The following is a 24863-nucleotide window of genomic DNA, read 5'->3' as shown; positions in this document are numbered from 1 at the left end:
GAAATTGTTAGTAGTTTTTAATCCAAAAGCATTAATGTGTATATTTCTAATTGTGAGAGACAGCTGTGCTTGACTATGTAACTTTGTTTTTTTTTTTAGCATTGCTGTGTTCATAAAAAAAAAAATTTAAAAGGTCACTCCCAACTATAAGACACTTCTTCAAGTACTGGTGGAGCAACTACCAAGATAAGATAAGATAAGATAAGAAATACTTTATTTATAAATTCACAAGTACCCAGTAGCTTATTTATATATTTAGTTAAATTAAGATTGAGTCTGTATTATTATCCACTTCTTTTGTCTGAGTTGTTCGATACTCTAATGGCGGTGGGAACAAAGGATTCCCTGAACCTCTCAAAAATAATTATACCGTAATAGGTAAAATATAGATAACAATGTGAATAGCAACGTTTTTAATTTAAGTTTTATTCATAAAGATCAGCAAATTAAGAAACAGTTCGTATTTACAGTAATGCCGTGTTTTTCTTCAACATTCAGCATTAAAGTTGCAGTATTAAGTTTCCAGCATACATTAACCTTAATGTAGTCATCACTGCTATATTAAGTGTAGCTACACGTTTGTAATGTTACAAGATCATTTTATTAATAGGAAAATACATCTAACAAAAATATAAATTAGATATAGGATATCACATGGAAAGCATAAAAAGTGAACTATATTCTAAACCAACAATCTATCACACAGGACACATTCATGTTAAAATACTGATAAAATTAAATGGCAGTCGCCAAGTGTAGTATATTCGGGTCTTTTTCTTTATGATATCTAATTCTGGATGATCCTGAAAAATGTCTGTTGAGTTATGAATGTCATTTCTGTCTCCAAAGCAGCAACAGTAAAATCCCCTTGGCTGGATTCTCCGTCTATGTCCAATGTGGTCATCTGATCCCATCTCACGATCGTGTGTCTCAAACACCTAAATAAAAGCAAAAGAAGATGCAGGTTAGGACACGTGGGGAGACAACTTGCACGTGTACTGATAAGAGTTCCCGTCTACCTTTGGTCTTGGCCTTGACGGTGAACTGCTTGCTCTTCTTCTCCAGTGTGTTGGAGGCAGTGCAAGTGTAGGTCCCTGGGAGCAGTGAGGAAGAGGTAAGAACTGCTTCATCCTCCATCCCCTCCTGCAAAGGATGGGAGGATTGCCAACTGTACACGGGTGTGGGATTTCCTGTAGCAGTGCAGTTCAAGGAGATTTCAGCACCCACTGTAAGGTCCAAAGTTTCTGATTCAGGACTGAGGAACATTGGGGGAACTAGAAAGAAGATCGTGAGGATTAGAAATACCATCAATCTTCAGTGTATTGACCATATGAGAACTCTTATTTTGACTGGGAATGGCTTCATGACTCACAGTACACAGAGGCATTAAGAGGCTCCGAGCTCACAGTAGGAGGTGGTTGTGGTCCTTCTGGTCCAAGCTCCAGCTCTGCCACACACCTGTACTGCGCTCCATTCTCAGCTTTGGTTGGCGTGACGACCAGGATAGAGGACACTTGGACAGGTGAGGAAGATGTGAGGTCGGAGAAGGAGTGGTTATAAACCTCAGTCTGCCCTCTGTACCACCTCAGGGTGAGATACTGAACAGGAGCGATATTTTGAACCTCGCAGAGCAGCTGGTACTCTTTTCCCTCCATCATGGGGCCAGTGTGGTTCACAGGCCTGATGGAGACGCTATCTGGGGTTTCTAAATGAATAATACACAAGAGTTCAGTCAATCAAACAAGTTTATGGAAGTCATCCATTTCTGCACTGCGTATTAAAACAAGGGCTGACTCACTGTAGAGGACGAGGTTGAGTTTTTCCTCACATTGTCTGGGAGCTGTGAAAAACACCCCATAACAGATGGGCTCCTCTATCCAATCAATGAGACTGTCTACCTTCCACTGGACAGACAGGTCCTGCTGAGTGTGTGCTGCACTGATGGCCGATTCCCAGCCCAGGACCCGTACCGGGCGAGTGGCTTCACAGGTGACAGACACCGACTCTCCAAAGCCCACCACAACCCTGGAGGGCTTCAGGATTAGGGAGCAACCTTCACCTGACGCTGTGACATACAGCAGCACACATCACCACCATGGTGTTATTACCACCACCTTCCACTTGAAATACTTTCATTTTTACTGTACACAAGTAGGCTGCAAGCACCTATTATGTAACTATCTTACAACATACAAGATGTTAGCCTAACATTTCCTGAATACACCCGTGTATGATAGTGAACGTATAGCCCTCTAGTTTATTATTCTTTTCTATATTAAAACAAAAAAAAAAGTAGGTTATAATTTGTAGGCCCACTTACAGGATTTCACCTACACATTATTCAGTCCACAACAGAGTATTAAGTCCAACAAGCACATGAGCAGTGATATAGTGAATAGTTTTGTTGTGTAGCCTGTGATGATCTTTCAGTAAAATATAGAGTAGCGACTTAAACAAAGACCTGTGAACACACCGTGACCCAATAATGCGAGAACTGCCCTACATTCAAGATAAAGATGCTTTAAATTGCTGCTGCGCTCATGATCGTTATCACATTCATATTATCACCAATTAGAGGTCATTGCCTTTTTTCGTTTATCACTACAGCACTATTTCCATAAAGCAATGACTGCGCCGAACATCATCTATAACAAGTGTGTGTGAGAGAGAGAAAAGCATGTTGCATAAAACATCTTACCCGAATAAAACATGTAAAACGTCAGGATCCATCTCAGAAAGTTGTTTCCCATGTTATTTTCTGCACTGAGGCGTCGATCAAGGGGCGACGGGGGAAAAATTCCAACTTGAACAAGCTTGGCAACTCTGCAGGGAACGATGTCGGAACAAAAGGGCCCCGTTCATCCCAGCTGACTTTGTGGGTGGGGGGTAAAAGGGAAAGAGGGAAATTTAACAGGTGGCAGGCCTCTAAAGAAACACAGGCCGATCTTTTGTACCTCAGTAATCTTACATGCATTTTAAGAACCAAAGTATAGATCTATACTAAATAGCACATACACCACAATATCACCAATGTAAGATTACTACACCTATTTTCCATTTTCACATCTAGTATATTACAATCTAAGCAGGGGCTAAATGTGGTACATTTATAATGGGCCTAATGAGAAGCTTAAATTTAAAGTATGATCATGAAACTACCTCTAAAGCCCAAACCTTCCTGTCCTCTATAACCTCTGACCCATGCAAATATCACTGTATATGTTAAACCACATAAATCCGAGCTGTGCTTCATATTGACTCAAGGGTTTGCTAGCCTATTTTTTTTAATGCTCTTCCTGTTCAAGCTTAAGGTGTGGCCACATGTACGCTTTCAAAGCAATGATTTCATCTCATCTTGTTAAATAATGACCTGCTGTGAACAAAAAAGCCTGTTTTCATTTCTGTACGCACGCTTGTCTCCTCTTGCTCCAGAACTTAATGCCTTGTGAAATCCCAGCAGGCAGGAGCATTGGTGCTGTGCAGCATGTAGCTTGTAAGACTCACACTGTGACCAGAATGCTGCACAGACCACCAGCTCTTGACCGCAACTGCAGTGCAAGTCAGCGAGTAATCGGATGCTTTTTGGTGTATTTATGGCAAGCACAGCTGCGAATCTCAATGGACAGATTACACTACATGCTTGTCCAGCTTTGAATATGCTGTCTCAAGAGAAATATGTTTATGATAAAACTTTTTTTTTTTTTTTTAACTCCATGACAAATTGAGCAATATCCACTCTGCCAGGTTGTTATAGCAACACAGTCAGAGCATACACAAACAGTGCTTTCTGGAAAAACATTCAGTAGGAATGACAGCAACTGAACATAAAGAACATGGTTTCAGGAAAAAAAAAAAAAAACAGGTTTACATTGGCAACTGTAGGGAGGATAACAAATGATCTCCTTTACATTCACTTTGTTCAGTGCTAATTAGTATGGCAGTCTCAGCACTGTATAATGTAAGCCAGATTGAATGAGAGGGAGGGAGAGAGAGAGACTGAGAGGGAGAGGGGTCCAAGGGGTTGACAAAAGGTGGCAGGGAAACATAGTGATGAAAGACACTGGTTTGGCTTTGCCTCAAACAGTATTCTGCCAAAGGACGTCTCTGACAGAACAGTTGGCTTTATTTAACACCTGATGTAGACGCACATACAAACCATTAAAACAACTTTTACTTTCCCTTATTCAATTAATTTAGTTTTCATAATAACAAGGTTTCCAAGTACAAATCAGCATTTTGCACTTCCCCTCCTGGTACGTCAGACAAACTGTAGGATTTATTGGTTAATATTCAGGTCATTTCAATAAAGCAATGTTTTGTCCTATTATATGAAATTGAGTCATAGAAAATGGCACGGTCAGCCTCTTCAGTGCAAAAATTGTTCAACAATATTTTAAAACAACATGTGGTAAAACATTTTTACAAAACATAAATTGAGCATAATCTGTTCTTAATTCGCACACCAAAAATGAATAAGAACCCCCCCGTACCACATTGGATCATTCAAAGCAGCTTAAAGCAGTGAGCTGCAGTGCAGGTATGTAGTAAAAAAAAAAAAAAGAAAACAAAATATACCTGAGTAGATAAAAACATGAGGAGCATCTCCATTTTCCAAGTATTACATCTTTGATCACTTGAGGGCAAAAGAACTTTACAGACCAGTGAAGTAGGAAGGGAGTACACATCTACTGTGTCCAATACATACACATCTTTCAGCTGCTTTAGTCTCAACCATACGATGCATAATCTATACTAAAAAAAATTCAAATTCAAAAGAAGAAATGTTCCAATTTATTCCTTGGTTGTATAGGTAGTATAAAGTGGGTTTATCAGAGCTTTCTTTGGTGGAAACTAACTGCAAATGCACAGGCCATAAAGCCAAAACAATGAGCTAAAAAAAAAGTTAAAAGGTCAACAGAGCCACAGAGTTCAGTGTTCATGTTTGTGGGTGCAGCAGGAATTTGATTCAGTCGGTGGTGTGTTTACATGCACCTAAGTAAACAGATTACAGTAAGTTTTTGTTTTTTGTTTTTTTTTTTACATGTGCACATATGCTGGACAAAGATTTCAGACAGGAATATTGCTGCGACAGCAGAGTGCTGGGGTAAAGGGAGGAGATAGCTACAATGGCTAGTGATGCATACTCAGTGATGCATATTTTCCATCCCGAGTCAGACCAAATGTGAAACTAACTGAAAGTAGCATCTAGAAGTCTGAATGAGTTGGTTTCCACTGCTGAACATTGGTCTCTTTGTAAAATCTCAAAGACGTTCTCACGCTGTGGGGGAAGGCTGTGTTTGAATGAAAAAAACAAACTCAGGAAGTAATAACCACAACATTTAAAACAAGTGGGTCATGCTTCCAAAATAAACTCTGGAGAAGGGCAAAAAATCTGATCACTCACCTGTTGCATATTACCAGTAACCAGGTTACTATAGGGTATGCAAATGCACTCAGTGATGACCTGTGTGCCCTGGTTTCTGTAGAGTATGTACCCATACTGTTTGTTTATACAACAATATTGATTGGCGGAGCTTTGAAGACAGCTGATGGGATTATGCAGTCTTGAAAGGCACAGCAGGTATGCATTAGCAGAAGTCCACCAACTGAGCATGCAGAAGAGACCATGCCCCAAGGCGTTCATGCAGAAAAGACCATGCCCCAAGGCCTTCAAGAGACATTTAACTGATAGGTTCACAAAAAAAAAAAATCATTGTAAAGCCATGCAAAACTTCAGCTAAAAAAAATTAAAAAAAAGAGTCAGCTTCATTCATACAGGTCCTGATGAGGTAGGCTGTCCTCTGAGATAGCTGCCTTTGTTGAGAGCAAATGTCCCATCAGGGGTCACAAAAATGACACCAGCAACGATGAGGGCGACTCCCAGGAACCCCAAGCCTCCAAGTATGGCTGCAAAGGTTGTTCGGTCCCCTGTGAGAGATGGGAGTTTTTGTTATATTCTCTCTCTCTCTTGCCGCTAAACTGTTCAGACTGCCTCATCCGGAAGAGCTTTTCTGCTTGCGATAAACCACATATCCCAAAATGAAAATGAAAACAAAGAAAACAGCCATTAAAATCCCAGCTGTGGTCCCGGGGTGACTACCTGATGGAGAACAACAGCATGAGGGAATTATAGAGTGATTTCTTCACTGCAACACAATAACATAGTAAAAGAAGGTGAAGGAGAAACGTAATGACTGGGAGTAATGATCTTACCTGGAGCTTGCATGACAGTGAAGTATTTGGTCCTTCTGCCCCTGCTATTGGACGCTGTGCAGGTATACGTCCCTGGAAACTGAAAGAACCGGGTCAAGTTGAGTCGATTCTCATTGTGGTTCTCCATCTTCTCTTGAATGGCTTTCGGGACATGCCAGCTGTACACCGGCAAGGGGTTTGCTTTCGCAGTGCAATCTAAAATCATTCCACTGGAGGATCCACTGGCTCCAACTTCCAGCGTCTCATTTTCAGGCGTGTCGAAGGCTGGTGGGTCTGAGGATGTACATGAATTTAAAACACAGACAGAAAGAGAGAAACAAAGAGAAATCAAAATGCGTTCAGAGAAAGGCAAACTCGCTGGATATTCTCTTACAAATCCGAATGTTTGATGGTTGTATGATGAGGGTGGTAAGGACTCACACTGTACGATCAGTTCATGCGACTCTGATCGCCTTGTGGGAAGATTTGGTCCTATTGGCAAAAAGTTCAGGATTGCTTCACACCAGATCTGAGTCCCATTATCATCTCTGTGGGCGATCAGTTTGAAGGTAGACGACTTATTGACTGGAGATCGACTGGACTCGCTAAATGTCTGATCATAGAATATCTTATTTCCTTTGTGCCAGCGTACAGAGAGGTTTCCTGCTGGTGCAACATCAGCGATATCACATTGCAGGAGATATTCTCTGCCCTCCACCATGGGGCCCATTGGACTTGGGTGAGGCATTGACACACTGTCCGGTGTTTCTGTATTAAAAAAAAAAAAAAAAAAAAAAAAAAAGTGCCAAAATGTTTAACAAAACTCTTACAAGTTCCAACATCAGTGGTATTAAATGATTAATAGCTACAAATGGCTTGCATGGTAATTTCAGCTAAAGTTAAGAACTACTTACTGTAAACAGTGACTGGCAGGTCTTTTGAGCACTGAGTACCATCGTTGAGATTGAAGAAGCACTGTGGAGCAATGTTCCAGTCTGTTACAGAGTCTGCTTGTAAGGTAAGAAAGGAGATCCCATCTGTCAGTGCTATGCCACCGTGTGAAGACTCCCAGCCCATTCCCTCTGTCAGGTTGGGTGATGAGCTGCAGTTGACTGAGAAGACGTCTCCATATCTCACCACCACTCGAGGAGGGCTCAGCTCAGCGTCACAGTTGGCACTCACAGGCTTTCCTAGAAGCACACAGCATGGATTATAAGCACCGCTGCAAGTAGCTATGTACAAACCGATGTATTACACAGCATTTAGCACTAACTTGAGTTTTGGTCAAGTTATGGTTTAGTTCTTTAGATCCCGTTTGGCTGTGTATTGTAACAGTGGCTACTCTTCCTGGAGTCCCCACAAGTTTTTAAACAATACTTAAATGACAGAATATAGACATCCATATCATTCATACTCACAATAAGACTCACAATACATAACACAACCACCACAACACACAACAACCAACTCAAAACCTATCTAACATAAATAATAGCTCTCTTCACGACTCAAATAAAGTGGGATGAATAGCTCCCTGTGTCCATATGACATCTTCAAGAACAGAGCAAAAAACAAGAAAATCATATAAACAAGAAAGTAATTTAGTGCTCTACATTATTTCTGGTGTAAACAAATACAATCTTAACTTTTATTTTTAAAAAAAACATGTATCATTTCCTGATGTCAAGTGAGAAAGTGAAAGTGAGATAACTTTTGATCCATGCAGCAGAAGATGCTCTAAAGCCATAACAGTTCAACTCATTCGATAACAACTTATGATCATGTCAAATCATCAAATGCTGCACTTAAATCCAGCAATACAGCACCAACATCTTCGCTCTTATCAATTTCTTTCATTCAGTTACCAGTCTTCCGAGTTATTGCTGTAGTTGTAGAGTGCCACATTTTATATGCATGTTAAAAAAAAAAATATGATTTTGAATTCATGGGACACTTGTGTTACAGAGGAGTCGCTGATTTAAGCAATAGGCTTATCTGACTTTGGTTAAAATGGTCTCATAGATGATAATACCTTGGAAGACCTGAGGAAACAAGGATATTTAGGTCCCCTACAGTTTGTTTAAAAAGTTTAAAAAGCATCCCAGGTGTTTACAGTGATAACCCTAATATAATATAATCATATAATTCTTCTGTTTTACTGATGAGAGTTGTTGTAATAACTTTCAAAAGTCTACATGCGAATTAAAGATGGTCAGATAATCTGGAACTGGTAAATGATCGACGCAAACTTCCGGTGGTTAAAATTTGAGATAAAGAAGCAAACAATAGTCAGTTTTTCTCAGGAACATGAACCGATGGGCGTAGGCCAGGCTGGAGAGTCGACGCCGCGGCTTTCACCATGTAGGCTCTCAACGCGTCGTTAGGTTTATGCACCTGAATAAAAAGATAACGAACACGACAGAAAACAAAAAAAAATTACCTGCAAACGCTATCAAGCCGCTGAATATGAAAAGCCACTTCATGGTCCCGTCAGTGTGCCGACCAACAAAACGCTTACAGCTAAATGAAATATATCAATGACCCAGCCGAGCAAAGTTGTTCCCAAAGTCCTTCCTCCTGTGGCGCACGGGTATTTCTTCCACCTGGTGACCAGAGATCATAGAAATCCCGAAAGTAACACTGTGGTGCATTAAAGTGCTTCTCGTAAAGTCCTACCACTCTCCGGATTAGGACAGTCAGAGAAGGAGAAGTCCGTTTTTCTTTTTGGTGCGGTGGAGGCGGGGGCTTTAAGAAATAGTTCAGCGCAATAGGAAGATCGAAAAAAAAATGAGAAACCAGCGAAAACTGGAAGTTAATCCTCCCATTTTCTCATTCTTTAATCGTTACCACTGCCTCCCACATGTATCAGTTTTAATTGCAAAATTTCCGACAGGACGTAAAGGCATCGAATAACCTGTCGCCTGCAGATCATGTCACCCAAACGTTATTCAAAGCAGCAGGGATTTTGGGCGCATTTGGTTTTGTGTGAAGCTAAAGTCTGCAGGACCTCCACAGCTTTGTTCCTGATCAGAGCTGCCTGTTAGATGTTCGGATCTCTTTGTCTTGCAAGAGGATACTGGGCAGCTTCTGATATTTACTATTTCATGCTAATATTATTGTTTCAAAACAAGTTTTATGTTACTTATCATACATTTAAACATGTCATATATCCAGGCTTACAAGGTTCACTGATTTAATTGCCACCTTGACTTCAGTTTTACAACTAAAAACTATTTGTGAAGGAATAGAGTGCATATTCAATAACAAAGCAGTTTGTTTAAAAAGCCACGTTTTTTAATAATAAAATATTGTTTTACACCAGTCAAAAATATGTACAGCAATATTCACAAACATTACAAACATACATTACAATGTTCTCATGTAGGCCTTCATTTCCACTCGCTATTCATCTTGCACATTTACATATTATCTGCAGTCCATTTTCAATACTACTTTGCTCCATCTTTAGTGTCTCTCGTAAATAAATAAAGGGGTTTGCATTTATATAAAAAACATCCTAAATATACAGTTCTGATAGGCATTAGGCTACAATGCCCGCAGTAATTCATACAAAAGCAAACAACTGTGGAACAACACAAGTTGTTTCATCAGACTAGAGCCTGACACAATGTGGCACGACAAAGGGGCAGGCACAGAGAAGGCTACAAACAGAGATGTGCAGAGCGGCATACAAAGAATAGTGAAGGGACAATGGGCAAAATACATGTTATTCACACAGTATTCATACATTGAGCAAAGGCGATCATATTCACACCTTCAGAGGGGCCAAGGGGTAACAAAAAACAAGTACAGCAGTGCACTTCCTGTTAGCGTGACTGTTAAGCAGCACTGTTAGGGCCATCAAGTGACATTCACAGAGATCTGACTTTAAGTGACTATAAAGGGGGCAATAAAAAAAAATAGAGCATTAGTGTGAAACCAAGGTCAAGAAAAACATTCATAATCATATTAGACTAGTTTGTGCTCATGAAAAAATATCCAGTTTCTCTGCTCTTTCTGTCCAGTGAAAACAGGTAGAATCCAGTAGTTCATATAGAATTGTAAAACTCCAGTCAAGAATGATTATTTCTATAATTGGATTATTCTATGAAGGGTAAGATGCTTTTAAATGTGGGGAAATAACAGTGAGGCTAACAGAGTATGTGAAGTTTGGAGGAATTGAAAAGCTTTCCAAACAGTCCAGTGTGAGGCTGCTGTCTGATGTGTTATAAGCGTTCACACACTATAGATTGTGGTGGCAGAGAGATGCAGCTGGTGTAAACAGATGTAGTGTTAAGACAGTTTGGTCATAGGAAATTGCATGTCCCAGCCATTGTGAGCTACGTTACCGCTGTGGGGGCTGGGTTTGGGGTTTTTAAGGCTGTAGCGGCGCATCTTGGTGTTCTTGTAGTAGATGGAGTAAATGAAGACGAAGATGATGGAGATAGCAACTACTATGACCGCTACAAATCCAGCTATGAGGGGAAGGTAGTCCTCTGTAATGAAAACAATGAAAAAAGCAAAATATTAATATCTAAAAATTCAAAATAATCAGCTTCAAATACACTTGTCCCTATTTCTGACATGCAACGATTCAGATGTGAACTTTTTAACTGCTACGAGTTCGACAAATGTGCTCTGCACTGTCTGCATGCATGTTCGCAAATGAAAATTATGAAAGGGCAGCTAATTATCTACTTACAATTTTAACATATACTTTAGCCTATGCTCAGACAGAAAGACAGGCTAACTGCATTTGCATTATTATTGTGAAACATGGACGACATTTTAATGTACCACGTGATAATAAACAAGGCAATATTTGTAACAAAAACTTACCAAAACCTCTGGTTTGTTTCTTTGTTTGTACGAAAAACCGCTCAGAGAAATCAAACTCCACCACTTTGAAATAAATTTAAATGGCTGAATAGAATCCTTTTAGATCTGCCACATAAAGTCAATTTTTACTTTGCAGAAATTTACTCTGTTCAGGGCGTGGTTGTATGTACTATATAAAGCTCAGCTGTCCTTTTTCATATTGAGTAACTATGCACTAGTTCTCACGCTGCAGTTTTTTTGCATTGGGTGTGAATGATGGTTTATAGATTACAGTCACACAGAAGATATCTAGATGAATTAAAAGAAGTTTTTTGAGCAACAAAAATTGATGAAAATTCCTATATAATTTGTGTAGAGGGGAGAAGTATTAATAATATTATTTATTTATTAAACTTCAAACCCTCTGCCACAAATCTGCTTTCTGTGCCGGGACACTTTGTACATTTAGGAAAAAGATATAGATTTTTATAGGAAGAGGTTCATATTCTCTCCTACAAAAAATAATATACAAGAGTTTTGATCGTTACCCTCTAAAATGACTTCGACCACATAGAAGACGGAATCAACGTCATTGGTGGCAGTGCAGTTGTAGAAGCCTGCTTCAGACACGATGAGTTTGCCTCCAGACACATTGGACACTTTCGAGGTGTAGAGCCACTGGATTATCGGAGGTGGTTGACCATCGGCTTCACAAACGAGCTCCTCATCATAACCTCTGAACACTGGGACTGTCTTTGGAAGCTTTGACTGGTTAATGGTGGGCTTATCTGTTGAAACAGACACAAACAGAGCACTGTAAGGTCAAAGAATATTCAATCTGTGACCCGAAAGAAATTACAGTACATTGTGCTGATATGTTAGTTGAGTGTGGAGTCCCTAATTGAACATTTTACACGCTATACTTTTACTGTAAAGAAAATAACAAGCTGTTGTATTGAAAATCTGAACAAGTAGATGTCTGTTATCTCTCTGGAATGATGTGATAGCATGTCCATCATCACATGACTGCTGAGCACCAAATGTAAATCTCACAGCGGACAGTGATGTTGAGAGGACTGGATGTCATCTTTGGAGGAGGCTGTGGTCCTTCGGGTCCCAGGTCCATCTGAGCCTCGCATCTGATCTCTGCCCCGTTGTGCTTTCTGTCCACGGCGATGATGATGGTAGACAACACATTCATCGGAGACCTGGTGTCACAGTTTGTGTCGTTCTTGTACAGACAGACATCCAGTGGCGTCCAGCCTGAAGGACAAATAAACATTTTGGGGACAATTTTAAGTCAGAAAAAGAAAAAAATGACAAAAGTGTTGCATTTATATTGGCTGTAATTTCAAAACATTCCTTAGATTTTAACAGCTGGTTTTAGAGATGGTGACAGTAAAAACTGACTCGTTTGGGGTGCATAAGAAACGTGTTTTACTCACTGCTGTGTCAACATAAACTGATGTCTTGATTTGAAATTTTACATACACACTGTTGGACTCTTAAGAAAGCAAACATTACATTTACTCATTTGGCAGATGCTTTTATCCAAGGCAGCTTACGAGTGAAGGACAACACTAAAGCTTAAGTTCATTAGGAGACCTTGGTGTAAGTGTAAACAACATATCTTTTTAAAGGAGCATCTGTACTAGGGCTTTTGTGCAACACGCCATGTTTAAATCAAGATGCAGTGCATTTCTTGCCCTTATTGTGCATTAATGAGCACAGACTTGTCACCTTTAAAAAGACAGGCTCTACACTGATACAAATTGGTGACAAGCTGGTGAAAAACTAGGGTTGTTTTTTTTTCCTTTTCCCTTTCACACCCAGCACTAATGAACATCATTTTTTACTACTCTTTTACTGCTACTACTGGTTGTTTACTGAGCAACATCTGCTCAATAAGGCAAACTAAGTGTTACATTATTACAGTGACTGATAGAAGTTACTACAAATGTTGACATTTCAGTTGGACATTTTGACTAATCCTCAATCTGCAGTCATATCTGTGAATATTTATTCCAATGAGTCTTTCATAATGGTTCTTTCTAATGAATGTTGATTATATCATGTCAGCACATCTCCTTTGAACTGCACGTTTGTCTAGCGCTGGTAGAGGTCCTTGACCTCACAAAACTTTTGTAAATAAAGATACCCTACCTTGGATAAGTGATTCGTTCCCTTGGTACCACCGCACAGCGACTTTCTGTGCAGGAGCAACTTGGGTAATGTGACAATGCAGCTGGAGCTTTTCACCCTCTGCCAGAGAGCTCGAGTGAGGGTCAGGATGGATGAAGACATCATCTGGTATTTCTACAGAGGTGGTTTGTAGTGAAGGGAAAAAACAAATTCAGGATCAAATTAGGATTCAAAGTTGATGTGAAAGTTGAAAGTGAAAGTACAAAAAAATAGTTATCAATACATACTGTAGAGAGTGATGTCTAAGGGTATTTTGCATGTTCCTATTCCCTGAAACTTCCCAGTACAATAAGGCTTTAGGTTCCAGCCATTATTGGTGTTAACATGCCAACTTTCATTGTAAATTTTGATGCCATCAACGTCCCAATATCTTTCTTCTAAATAAGCGGCGCTGATGGAAGTTGGTTTGCACGTTGCGGCCTGGACTGTTCCTTGGTACCGCGCCACCATCCTGTCTGGAGTTATTATGATCGGGCATCCTGGCGTTGCACCTGTGGAACATAGAGTGACGGTGGGAAATGTTATTCCAATCAAAGTCATAAACAGCCATTATCTGAACACAATATTTCCACATCCAGTTCCAGTGCTGTGTTAAAAAGCCACAGGTCTGTAGAACAAAAGCTGTGTCTAAGGAGGCAATGGGGTGGGGGGGGGGGGGGGGGGGGGGGGGGTCAGGAAGGATATACCCCTCCCTAAGGAAACTCAGCACTTGCTGCCCACCATTCTTTGTGCTGGACTAACAGCAATATCTAAGTAAAATGCGACACATTCTACCCAGCCTGTTTCCATATATGAAAACATACAACTCCACGTACAAATAACCTTAATAAAGGAAGCTACTGTTTAAAAACTATTATATATCCACAGGATGTAAAAGGAGGCTTATGTGATAAGATTCCCACAATGCTTACTAAAGGTTAAACACACTTTGACTCACTGAAATAATGTTACTGACTCCTCACAAACATTCATTATCATCATTAGTTCCCGTTCAAACCATGTACAACATATAACATGAATATGACTCATTAAATCCGGACTTTCCAGCCTCCTCTAAGCTTTTTTTAAACCCCACCATGTTGCCTGAAGTTAGCTCCTGATCACCCGGACACGAACAGGCCAAAACCACCCCGATCCTTTTGTTAGTAAGGAGTCTGTGAGACAAATCGAGCCATTTCATTCACGACAGATGAGGACAACATGAGGTCTGAAACCTCCTCCCAACTTACTGCACTCTGTCCCGTTATGAAGCGAAAGCAGCTGTAATGTCAAAAGGACCGAAAGGAGACGAAGGAAGTTTAAATCTCCCATTGGAATAAAGTCTTGGGAAACTTTTCTCCAACAGCTGTCGACTGTCCTCCGTTACACCGACTCCTGCTGCTCCTCAGCTGCACACGGGACGAGCCGGCGGCGGCTTGTTGACTTTTTGGGCAAAAGGCTAAGCTAAGTTATGGCTGTGTGCACTCACTGCACAGTCCTGCATCAGCGGAGAGGAAACTGGGAAACAGCCCTCCCCCCCAAGACTGGGCACACACACACACACACACACACACACACAAGACAAGCCCGCATACCCACTGTGTCTATAAATGAAGTTGCACAAGTGGGCAACAAGTTAAACTTTCTGCAAGGGCACCAGGGTTGTAGCATAGTTGTAGCATTTTAATCAGCTGTTTCCAAGCCATTGACAAACAAACAGATACATTGATTGATTGATTGACAGACAGAATTTAAAATATTTCAAAATAAGCTGTACACAGCAGTGCTTTGAGCTTAATGCTAACATCACTGATGTTAGTGAGCAGGTGTAACTTTTACCATGTTCAGCATCTGAAATGTGAACCTCGTACCGGCTGAAAAATCACCAGAGGTCAACAGACTTTCTCCTCTGTACGACATCAGTGTACAGAATTTCATGGCAGTCCATCTAATGGTTGCTGAGACTGCAGACAGGTGAAAAGGAAAAACCAACATTAAGTGTGTTGGGCCACCTTATTCCCTCATTTGGTGTAACCTATTTATGACGGTGGTGGACAACGCTGTCTAACATTTTAGTCCAAAATCCCCACAGATATTCAATTGAGTTGAAATCTGGTGACTGTGAAGGCCTCAGCATATGATTGGCCCCACCGGCCCGATGGATGGAGACACTGCCACCCTGGTGCTCCACTCAGTTTTTAAGTTTTTCCTTTAATTTGCCCACAATCTGTATTTCAGTGTGGATCAAAGTTGTCGACCAACCAACTGACAGACAGACTTTGCCATCCATATAGCCAATATTAGGAGTAAGGTCATTTTAAAATGTACTGAAGGTCTTATATTGTTGCCATATTGCACATAACAATCCACAGCACTGTACTCATATCAAATTGGACATAACAATGTAATAAACAGGCTTCCAACGATAGACAAGTCTGTGAAATTAGTGCAGCAGCCTGTTACATTAATGTGGTAGATACACTATATTGACCATACCTTTCATTGTGACTCTGGCTGTTTTAGAGACGTTTCCCCTCTCATTCGAGGCGTGACATGTGTAGGAGCCCGTGTTGTACACAGTAACATTGCGGATGAACAGAAGGGACACTCCATCTTCATTTGCCTCCATCACATTGGCCCCCCGGTTATAATTCCAGACATATTTTGGTCGTGGGTTGCCCGTAGAGGAGCATTTCAGCCACACATCAGAACCAACCTCAACTTCAGAGTCTTCAAGCTCAACTATCTGTGATGGTGGGTCTAAAAACGACAATGTAAACAATATAAGTGAGAGAGGGTTCGGGTTACGGTTATGCTGAGCTTAAGTTTTCATCAGAATGACTTACATTCGATAGTAATCTCCACCGTCAAGTTGACACTTGACTGATTGTTTGAAGCTCTGACCAAGTACTGCCCCGCAACACGTCTTGTTAGGATCTCTGGAAGCTCCACCTCCTCACCATCTCTGTGCCATGTTATCTCAGGTTCAGGATAGCCCTCAACGATGCAGGTGAGGTTGTGAAGAGTATACTCGCGTGCAGTGTAAGAGTTTGGACACTCCAACTCTGGTCCATCTGAAAACAAAAACACAAATACATACAAATATATCAATGGCTATATATATATATATATATATATATATATATATATATATATATATATATATATATATATATACATATACATACATATATATATATATATATATATATATATATATATATTGATATATAGCAAGAGAGAGAGAGACATTGATGGAATGTAACAAAGTACACTTATTCAAGTGGCCATATTTAAGAGAGCTTGCACTTTACTTGAGTATTTATATTCAATGTTACTTTATACTAATAAACCACTGCAATTCAGCAGCAAATATGGTACTTTTTACTTTATTTTACTTTATTTTACTTTTACTTTTGAAGATTTTGCATTGAAAACATATAATCAAGTATATTTTGCTGGCAATACTTATGCACTTAAAGACACCATGTGAAGTTTATGTTCCACAAACAGGAACTAGAGAGGCAGGCAGGAAAGAAGAAGACTGCAAGCTAGTAAACATGGATGTAAACAAGGCAGGATTTAAAATACTCACAAAACCTGAGGTAAACATATAATATGTTTTGGTAAGTAAAACTTTTGTTTGTTCACAAGAAAACTCCACAGGGAACCTGGAATATGACATTTCAAAACCAGAATTTTTACTTGAGCATCTGAGTGGAAACAATACAAAAAATGTGATATTATAGAAAATACTTTGGAGTAATGACAAAAATGAAAATGAAAAGCCAAACCAAAAGAGTCTTGAATTTAACTTTTGATGGTGCTGGAGTAGTACTGTCATAAAATTGAATGTGACACTCACACAACACAGCGACCTGTAAATTCCTTTTGTCGACGAAAGTGCCCTCAGCTTCAATCACGTACTGCCCTGCATTCTCTCTCCTCAGAGGCTTGTGCGGGTCTATTTCATGTCCGTCTTTCGTCCATTGGACGTTGGGGGGAGGATTTCCTTCCACGGAACAATGACTTGCCAGAGTTTCTCCTTCAATTATGTTCAGGTTATTGCCTGGACATTTTATGTCTGGTCCAACTAAACAAAAGCAAAAACGAACCAACATTTATACTTTTTGGTTTCAGTTTAACAGATGAAAAGCAGCAAAGACATGAATGTGGCATGAGAACTGACTGAAATATCTGTGTTTTAGAAATGGTCTTAGGCTGAAAAACTAGTACTTATTATAGCCCAGTAAAATTTTGGGTTGCAGCCAACAATTATTTTTTATTACCAATTCATTTGATGGTTAGCTTTTCAAATCTATTAATTATTTGGTCTAAAAAACATCAATAAAGTGCGAAAAGTTCCTTCATGACATACTTACACAGAACTGTTATATTATACTCTTGTGATGATACATTAAGATGTGGCCCTTCTGGCCCTAGGTCCATATGTGCCTCGCATCTGAATGGGACTCCGTCGTCTTGTCTTGTCGGTGTAAAGCTGTAGACAGATGTCTGATTCACTGGTGTCTTAATGGGATTGCCAAAAGTGTCTGTATGGATTAGCATATCCTCTTTGTACCATCTGACAGTGAGATTTTGCACAGGTGCTACATGATGGATGTGACATGTGAATTTATTTTCCTCCTTTTCTTTCATCCTACCATTGTAGCCACCGTTGGAGCTGATGCCGATCTCTTCTGGGAATGCTGCAGAAAAAGTAGAAGACATTAGACACAGTCATTGCATCAGGCTGCTCTGTGCTGAATAAGTAAGACTTACTATAAAGTATAATTCTTGTGGCCTTGTCGCATTGTTCATGTTCACTTCCTTGTAATGGGGTTAAGTAGCATGCCACAGAGATGTCCCAGGATGTTAGTCTCTCCACAGCCCAGGTCAAAAGGTTGCCCTTGCTTTCAGTTTTTTCTTTTTCTGTAGCCTCCCAGTCCATTTTTTCGTACTGGGCCACAGTAGTGCTGCAGTTGATTGAGAGAGGGTCTCCGTATCTCACCACAACACTGGCGGGGCTCAACTCAATGGGACAGGAGGCATGGACACCTACAGCATGGAAGGTACATGTGTTACATTTGCATACAAGAGACAACATTTCACTGCAGTGTCTGGCTTTTCTGTATGGTCAGTGAGGCCATTGTAACAGAGGGTTAATTTAACAGCTGCATCCCCCACAGGTTTTGAATACATGACAAGACACATGAAAGCTGCAGTTATTTAATAAAAAAATTATTCTGGTTTAGTCAAAAAGCTGAAGAAACCATTTTATCAATCTTTCACAGTTAACTATAATAGCTTGTAAAATCCTTTCTCGGGATAATATCAGTTTTTCCCGAATGTGTTGATGAATTGAAATTATTATAAATGTCTATCATTGTATAGGTCTATTTTATACTCACAGGAAATTGCAAAACAAACAAACAAATTGCTATCCCTGCGTCAAAGGTAACTTAATGGCCAAATTCGAGTGGTCCATTGTCATGTATTGTAAATAATCTGCCAACTTTCACTTTTTATTATGCAACTCCTGTGCACAAGAAGTTCAGCTCTGAGCAAACAAAGACAGCTGAAAAAATTCCCAATGTCACACAAAGACCTGTGGAATGTGGAAAGGTCAGCTGAAATAACAGTGATAGTGACTTTTAAGCCTATCATAAGAGGGAACTGACTCATGACTGATCACCTTCTATGTACTGCTTTGGGTACTTTCCCTAAATTATCCCAATGAGCCACAGGGATCTGTCACTACCTCCCTAATGTGAAAACAAATTATTTACAAAGTGCTTGAACAAAAACAAGGGGAAGTCTTTTGGACAAGTTATGGCTTTGAAGAAATGAGATAATTAAAAAGTGAGAAGAAAATGAATATGTCATTTAATCATATTCACCTGATCTGAAAGAAAAGGAGGTCTGCACTGAAGCAAAATCAATGTAGGTTAATTTAAAGTTTTCTTTCCAGATGTTCAGCTATAGAATAAGTGACATTTTAACACTCACTTTGAAGGAATACAGTTGGAAGTATGCTGTACTATTGTAAAAAAGAAAAAGTTGTAACGATTGATTGACTCAAACTCGAACATTTAATTTTTGAAACTTTTTTTTTTTGAGCAGTTTTCTCTGGCTGGTAATGATCTGCCTCTCTCTTGTCATATGATACCGCTCCCTTCTGGTTAAAACAAAGTTCTGCATCTACGGCATATTAACTGTTCATCCATCAGCATCGTTAATGCTGATGACCATCCGCTTCTTGGAATAGGAAGCGATTTTATACCTCGAACCGTGCTTATCATTAACATACGCCGACTGTGGAAAGTGCATGACAATTAAGGCAAAAAAAACACACATCAGGGTTTATACATCATAACGCTTCATTTCAGCAAATAAATGAAAAACAATGCTGCCTACCTGTCGCAATGAGAGCGAACCCCACGAAAAGTCGGACAAACGATGCGCTCCTCGTCATTTGATTTGAACAATGTCCCCTCTGTTGTTTATTCCGGCTCTGCTCAGCTGCTCCTCTCGGGAAGCGCTGCCCTGGACCGTGGTAAACCAGCGAAGTGCACTGAGGGGAGAGGGACAGAGAAATAAAGCCAGTGCACTTCTGACCATGCTCTCTCTCTCTCTCTCTCTCTCTTTCTCTCTGCACACACACACACTACCATGCACTGTCCAGAGGGAGTGTTTGTGTGTGGGATATATTTATGAGTCAGGCAATGTTACAGAGCCTGGCATTTATGATTTTGTATTTTTAGCACATTCAAACAGATTCTTGTAAACATGTAACTCAACACATCTTGTGTAAGCTGAACATACTAGAGTCTATCTGTTATTATGGGCGATGACACATAGTTTTGAGTGGTTTAGACACTGAAGTCACTAGACATTCCTCAGTGATAGCTCTTCAAATCAGTTCGTAAATAGGACTTTTTTGGTATTGACTGCAAGTGTTGTGGTGGCAGATCTGGATCGTGCTGCTGCAGAAACAGAGATACCTGCAGAATGAGGACAGAGAGAGGGAGAGACAGAGAGGGGAGGCACAAACTATGGGAGAGAAAAATACAAAGTTAATGACATGAGTAGTATGATATAATGAAGAGAGACAGAGAGAGTGCTCAATGCATCATAGGAATCCCCAGCAGTCTAGGTCTATAGCAGCATAACTATGGGATGGTCAGGGCTCACCTGAGCCAGCCCTAAGTATAAGCCTTATCAAAGAGGACAGTTTTAAGTCTAATCTTTAACATACAGAGGGTGTCTGCCTCCTGAACTCAAACTGGGAGCTGGTTCCAAGGAGAGGAGCCTAATAAGCTGAAAGCTCTGCCGCCCATTCTACTGTTAGAAGCTCTTTAAAGAGGACCTATTATACTTTTCTGAGTTTCTCCTCTCTTTTAGTGTGTTCTATATCTATATGTGCATGTAAATGTTCTACAGAGTCGCAAGGCTCAAAGTTCCCACCAAAGGGAGTAAATCTGTCAGGGCAAAACCCAATTTTTTCATGTGTATGAAACACCTCGTTGGGGGTCCAGACCTTAATTCCTGGACCTATGTTGACGTCAGTATATCTCTTGGTGCTACCGCTACTGCAAGCTGGACACCTACTATAAGCTTGGCACACCCATACAGAAATATTCAGAGAAATCTACTTCATTGTTTCCACTGCTTCCTCCATTGATTTTTGCAAATTTCCATAGTTTACACTTGGCCGAACAGGGCCCTCAGGCTCAGAGCCTTTAAGTCTGCTTTGTTATTGTGGAGCTGTGATATTTAACTGGGTCAATATTGACATGCTATACATGCTTGGATAAATTATCCACAATTTAACAGCCGAGGTCATTTCTCAGTTACAATGAGCACTAAAGTATAATTAATTCAGATTTACCAGCATCATAAACCAGCGGAGTTCACTGCCTACCCTTGGTCTGAAGTTCGACTGTCTGTCTGTTCCTCCATTCTTTATATTCAAGCTACTTGATTTGCAGCACTTCTCTCCACATTTCTGTCTCTTCTCTCCCTCTGACTGCCTGACAGTGGGTACGCTTGTTTTCCTGCTCCAGTCCAGCTCATGAAGGTGGATGAGGGCTCAAACAGATAAGGCAGAACAGAAGTCTAACAGCTATAACCGTTTGTTTACATCAGCACATAAGCTGAACGTGTAGTTGCCATGGTACAGTAGATGCCGGCCAGAAGAAGAAAAACAATGTCTTTTTGGAACATTAAAGCATGTAAATCTATTTTAGCAGACACCAAGAACAAACTGAGGAACACTAAAAAATGACCATAATTGGTCCTCTTTAAGATCCTATGCTGTCTGGCTATTAATGGCTTTGTAGGTGAGGAGGAGGATTTTAAAAAATAGAAGAGATGTGATCTCTTTTCTTAGTTCATATCACTACCCATGCTGCACCATTTGGGATCAGCTGGAGGTTTTTCACTGAGTTATTGGAACATCCTGATAATAAAGAATTACAGTAGTCCAGTCTTTGAGGTAACAGATGCATGAACTAGTTTTTCAGCGTCATTAAGAGACAGGGAGTTTCTAATTTTCACAATGGTGGCGTGGGTCGGCCGATTGGACTGCTACAGTTTAAAAGTGCCCCAGGGTAGCAATAACATTCATATGTAGGCTTTGATGCAGTTGTTGCCTCATTCTTAAATGCATCCTGCAATTATTTGTGCGACGTGGGTCAGCTGATGCATAATTTGCATCAGCTGAGTATAAGTAACTTCATTCTAATATTTACGTACATTTCACTGCAAATCTATAAAGATTTCGACAGTTATATTTATATTTAAAATGTACATGTTCACATTTTTATTCCATCATGTGATTGAAACAGATATTTGCATAAAGCACTCCTGAAAATATGATGACAGTGACGGTATCAAGTTTCTTTTCTCAATCACACTAAACTGTCAAAAATATTTTATATGCATGCTCAAAGACTTTATTATGCCCACACTTCTTAAGGTCACCAGCGCATAGATTCACACCCACACACCAGTGTTTTCAGCTCTACCAGCACGATGTTTGCCTATTTTAGGCAGACTGCTGTTAGAATAAAATTAGACATCATTTTTATAACTTCTGGATCCTTTTTGCTGAGCAGTGAACCAGAAATTAGATATGTCTCATGTTGTTATTAAGAGCCCTTAATAGACCTTTATGATAAAAATAAACATGTTGGCTTATTACCCATGAAACATTCATTTTCCTTTCAGAAGGAGAATAGTTTGAACCCTGGAATTTCCACACACCACACCTCCCTGCTGTTAGCTGTTTCATATTTCCGGCTCAGCAGTGCAGGATATGCATGACATGAATTCCTTGAAATATTTGCCCGGATGCACTAATGGAATGGATGAAGGAATATTAATGATGAGTCAAAATTAGGGAGATGACTTGTCTCCAGAAAAAAAACGTAACACATCTGGAGGCTGACACACTGATTTTGCAGCAAGGCATAGACAGTATATCATCGCAATAATCGCATTCTCCCTGCGCTGAGTAGAAACCAGAATGGGGGTGAGAATAAACAGCTGCACACAGCAAGTTGTCTTTAATCCAGCAAGGGTCAAAGGCCATTTTTAAAAGTCCATCAGATGGGAGCAGAAGGAGAAAGTAGAAGAAGATATGCAACAAGGGAGGAAAGACAAACAGGGGGCTTAGGCTAAGAAAACAAGCATTGAGATTCCAGTCATGTTGCTGAAACACTCCCTATTCACAAATAATAATAAACAGGCATTACATGCTCCATTCTCCTCTCTCTACTCTCTGGCCAGGAGGTTTTTACACGATGGCATATCAGTAAGGTTAGAGTATCACAACAACAAAGTCAAACAATGAAAACTCTTCAATTTTGAACATTTGAGTTCTCCCAAATGTCATGATAATAACATATCACAGGTACTTTCTGTTCGTGTTGAAAGCCATGTGTGACCAACTTTGTTTGACACCTCTAAAGAACCTAATCATTGAGTCAGTGAGACAAGTGAGTCACCTAATAATTAATGGTATGAAGGTTGGCAGCTTGACTTTCCCCATGATAAAGGGTTTCATGTACATGGTGATAACGAAACAATGTGGATCCTTTTCTGGCAGTGTGGTAATTTTAGGTTTACCTACATGGAGAGTTCTCAAAGACAACGGACATGACTCAAGTCACCTTTTAGAAATATTTCTCCATCCTTCATAATAAATCTTGCCACAGACAATAGTTATCATTGTCTCTGTATCATCTCAAATTTGCCGTCCTGCTATAAAAGTAGACAGGAAGGTTGCTCAATAATGGAAATTCTCCACCAGGTCAAAAAACAAAAACTTGGGGGTGATAAAAGGATGTGTAACAATGAGGAAAAAAAACACACTATCCTCATGGAATCTACCCAAAATTTGTTTTAACTCATTCTCACATAAACAGGGCTGGTTGTGATTGAATCAGGATACAAAAACAATGTGTGGGGGAAGTAAAGTAATGAGATGTGTTGGCAAATAAACTACTGAAAGGATCATGGACTCCAGTCGTTACCTCTTCAAACCTTTTCCTATAAAAAAGGAAATGGCTGTGTAAATATGGCATTTGCAAAAACAAGGGAAAGCACTTGACTACATGTATAGGAATGAGGGCAGACCCTTCCAGAGAATAATGACTTGCCACCCCACTGACAGGGTGACCTTGCACTCTTAGAAAAAAAAACCCACATCAGCGCCGGTTGCCAGATGCTACTTCTCACCCTCTCTGTATCAGTGTTACAAAACAGACTGGGTATTTAATGTTCAACCAGTACATTTGTGACACATTCACTTTGAAACAATATGAGTCTTATCCATTTACTGTAATGTGATCATGGAAAATGCATGAGTCAAACAGAGATCCCTCTGTGCTCACAGATTCCTTCAGTCTCTGTTGGCATTTGAGGCCATTTTCTTTATCTTGTGTAGGAGAAATGATCCCAGCGGCTGCACAGACTCTGTAAACACTATTTCCTGAGGTTTTTCATGCAGATCATAGACATTGTTCTGTCCTAATTTTGGAATGCAGGATAGGTCAGACAGCTCAGGTAAAGCTTACTCATCTTTCTCCGAAAAAGGATTTCTTGCTCATCAACTTAAGATAATTCACTCCCAACTTTGGGAGGAGCTCATAAGAATTTCCTAGTAAAACTACAACTTGTACTCCAGACCCAACATGTTGTTATGCATGGGAAGCCATTTGTCTTCATTCCGACTGAATTTAGTTTCAACACACTTCCCTTCATTTCTATGCAGACCTCACACCGCACAAACTCCCCGCTGAAAGTTAACACTCTGGCTACATACCACACTGTTGAAAGAGCCGAATTCCCCTGCCAAGCACTGCATTCTTCCCTTGATCATTAAAATGAGCACTGTTCATATCTGAAATTCATGTTTGCTCTCAGGAAGGTTACTGTAAATGTGTACAGTATCACTGCTTCAGGACATATCTTTGGAAAGGATCCCAGAAATTGCAATATTCTTCATGAAAGCCCACTTAATCAATCATTTCTGCAGTGAAAGTCTTTTGTTTGAGGATGTTGTAATGACTGCAATCTTACAGCACACACACAACCTTAATTTTTACCAAATGTACTTCATGCTTGTAGAAATGTGCATAATTTGTGCAGTTTATACATTAACGCAA

The 24863-nt window shown here is 40.0% G+C and overlaps 1 protein-coding gene across 1 annotated transcript; it reads right to left on the bottom strand.

The window, feature by feature from the left end:
- Window positions 1–798: 798 nt before the first annotated feature.
- Window positions 799–19790, bottom strand: LOC139609034 (hemicentin-1). Its single transcript, XM_071463266.1, has 23 exons — window positions 19609–19790; window positions 17974–18249; window positions 17574–17900; window positions 17057–17284; window positions 16038–16265; window positions 15688–15951; window positions 13440–13703; window positions 13174–13326; window positions 12064–12273; window positions 11559–11798; window positions 10493–10688; window positions 8735–8795; window positions 8506–8586; window positions 8225–8234; window positions 7107–7382; window positions 6634–6960; window positions 6214–6486; window positions 5777–5928; window positions 2699–2858; window positions 1799–2065; window positions 1373–1705; window positions 1020–1274; window positions 799–938 (listed from the first exon to the last, which is right to left on the bottom strand). The coding sequence occupies exons 1-23, from the start codon at window positions 19664–19666 to the stop codon at window positions 931–933; spliced, it is 4647 nt and encodes a 1548-aa protein (XP_071319367.1). The 5' UTR covers window positions 19667–19790; the 3' UTR covers window positions 799–930.
- Between the last annotated feature and the right edge of the window lie 5073 nt (window positions 19791–24863).

This window comes from Trachinotus anak, unplaced genomic scaffold, assembly GCF_046630095.1.
Source record: "Trachinotus anak isolate AG129_WGS33_773 ecotype Australia unplaced genomic scaffold, CSIRO_AGI_Tana_v1 ptg000003l, whole genome shotgun sequence".
In the NCBI taxonomy this organism is placed as follows: Eukaryota; Metazoa; Chordata; class Actinopteri; order Carangiformes; family Carangidae; genus Trachinotus; species Trachinotus anak.
This window is presented reverse-complemented; position numbering and strand designations above follow the sequence as displayed.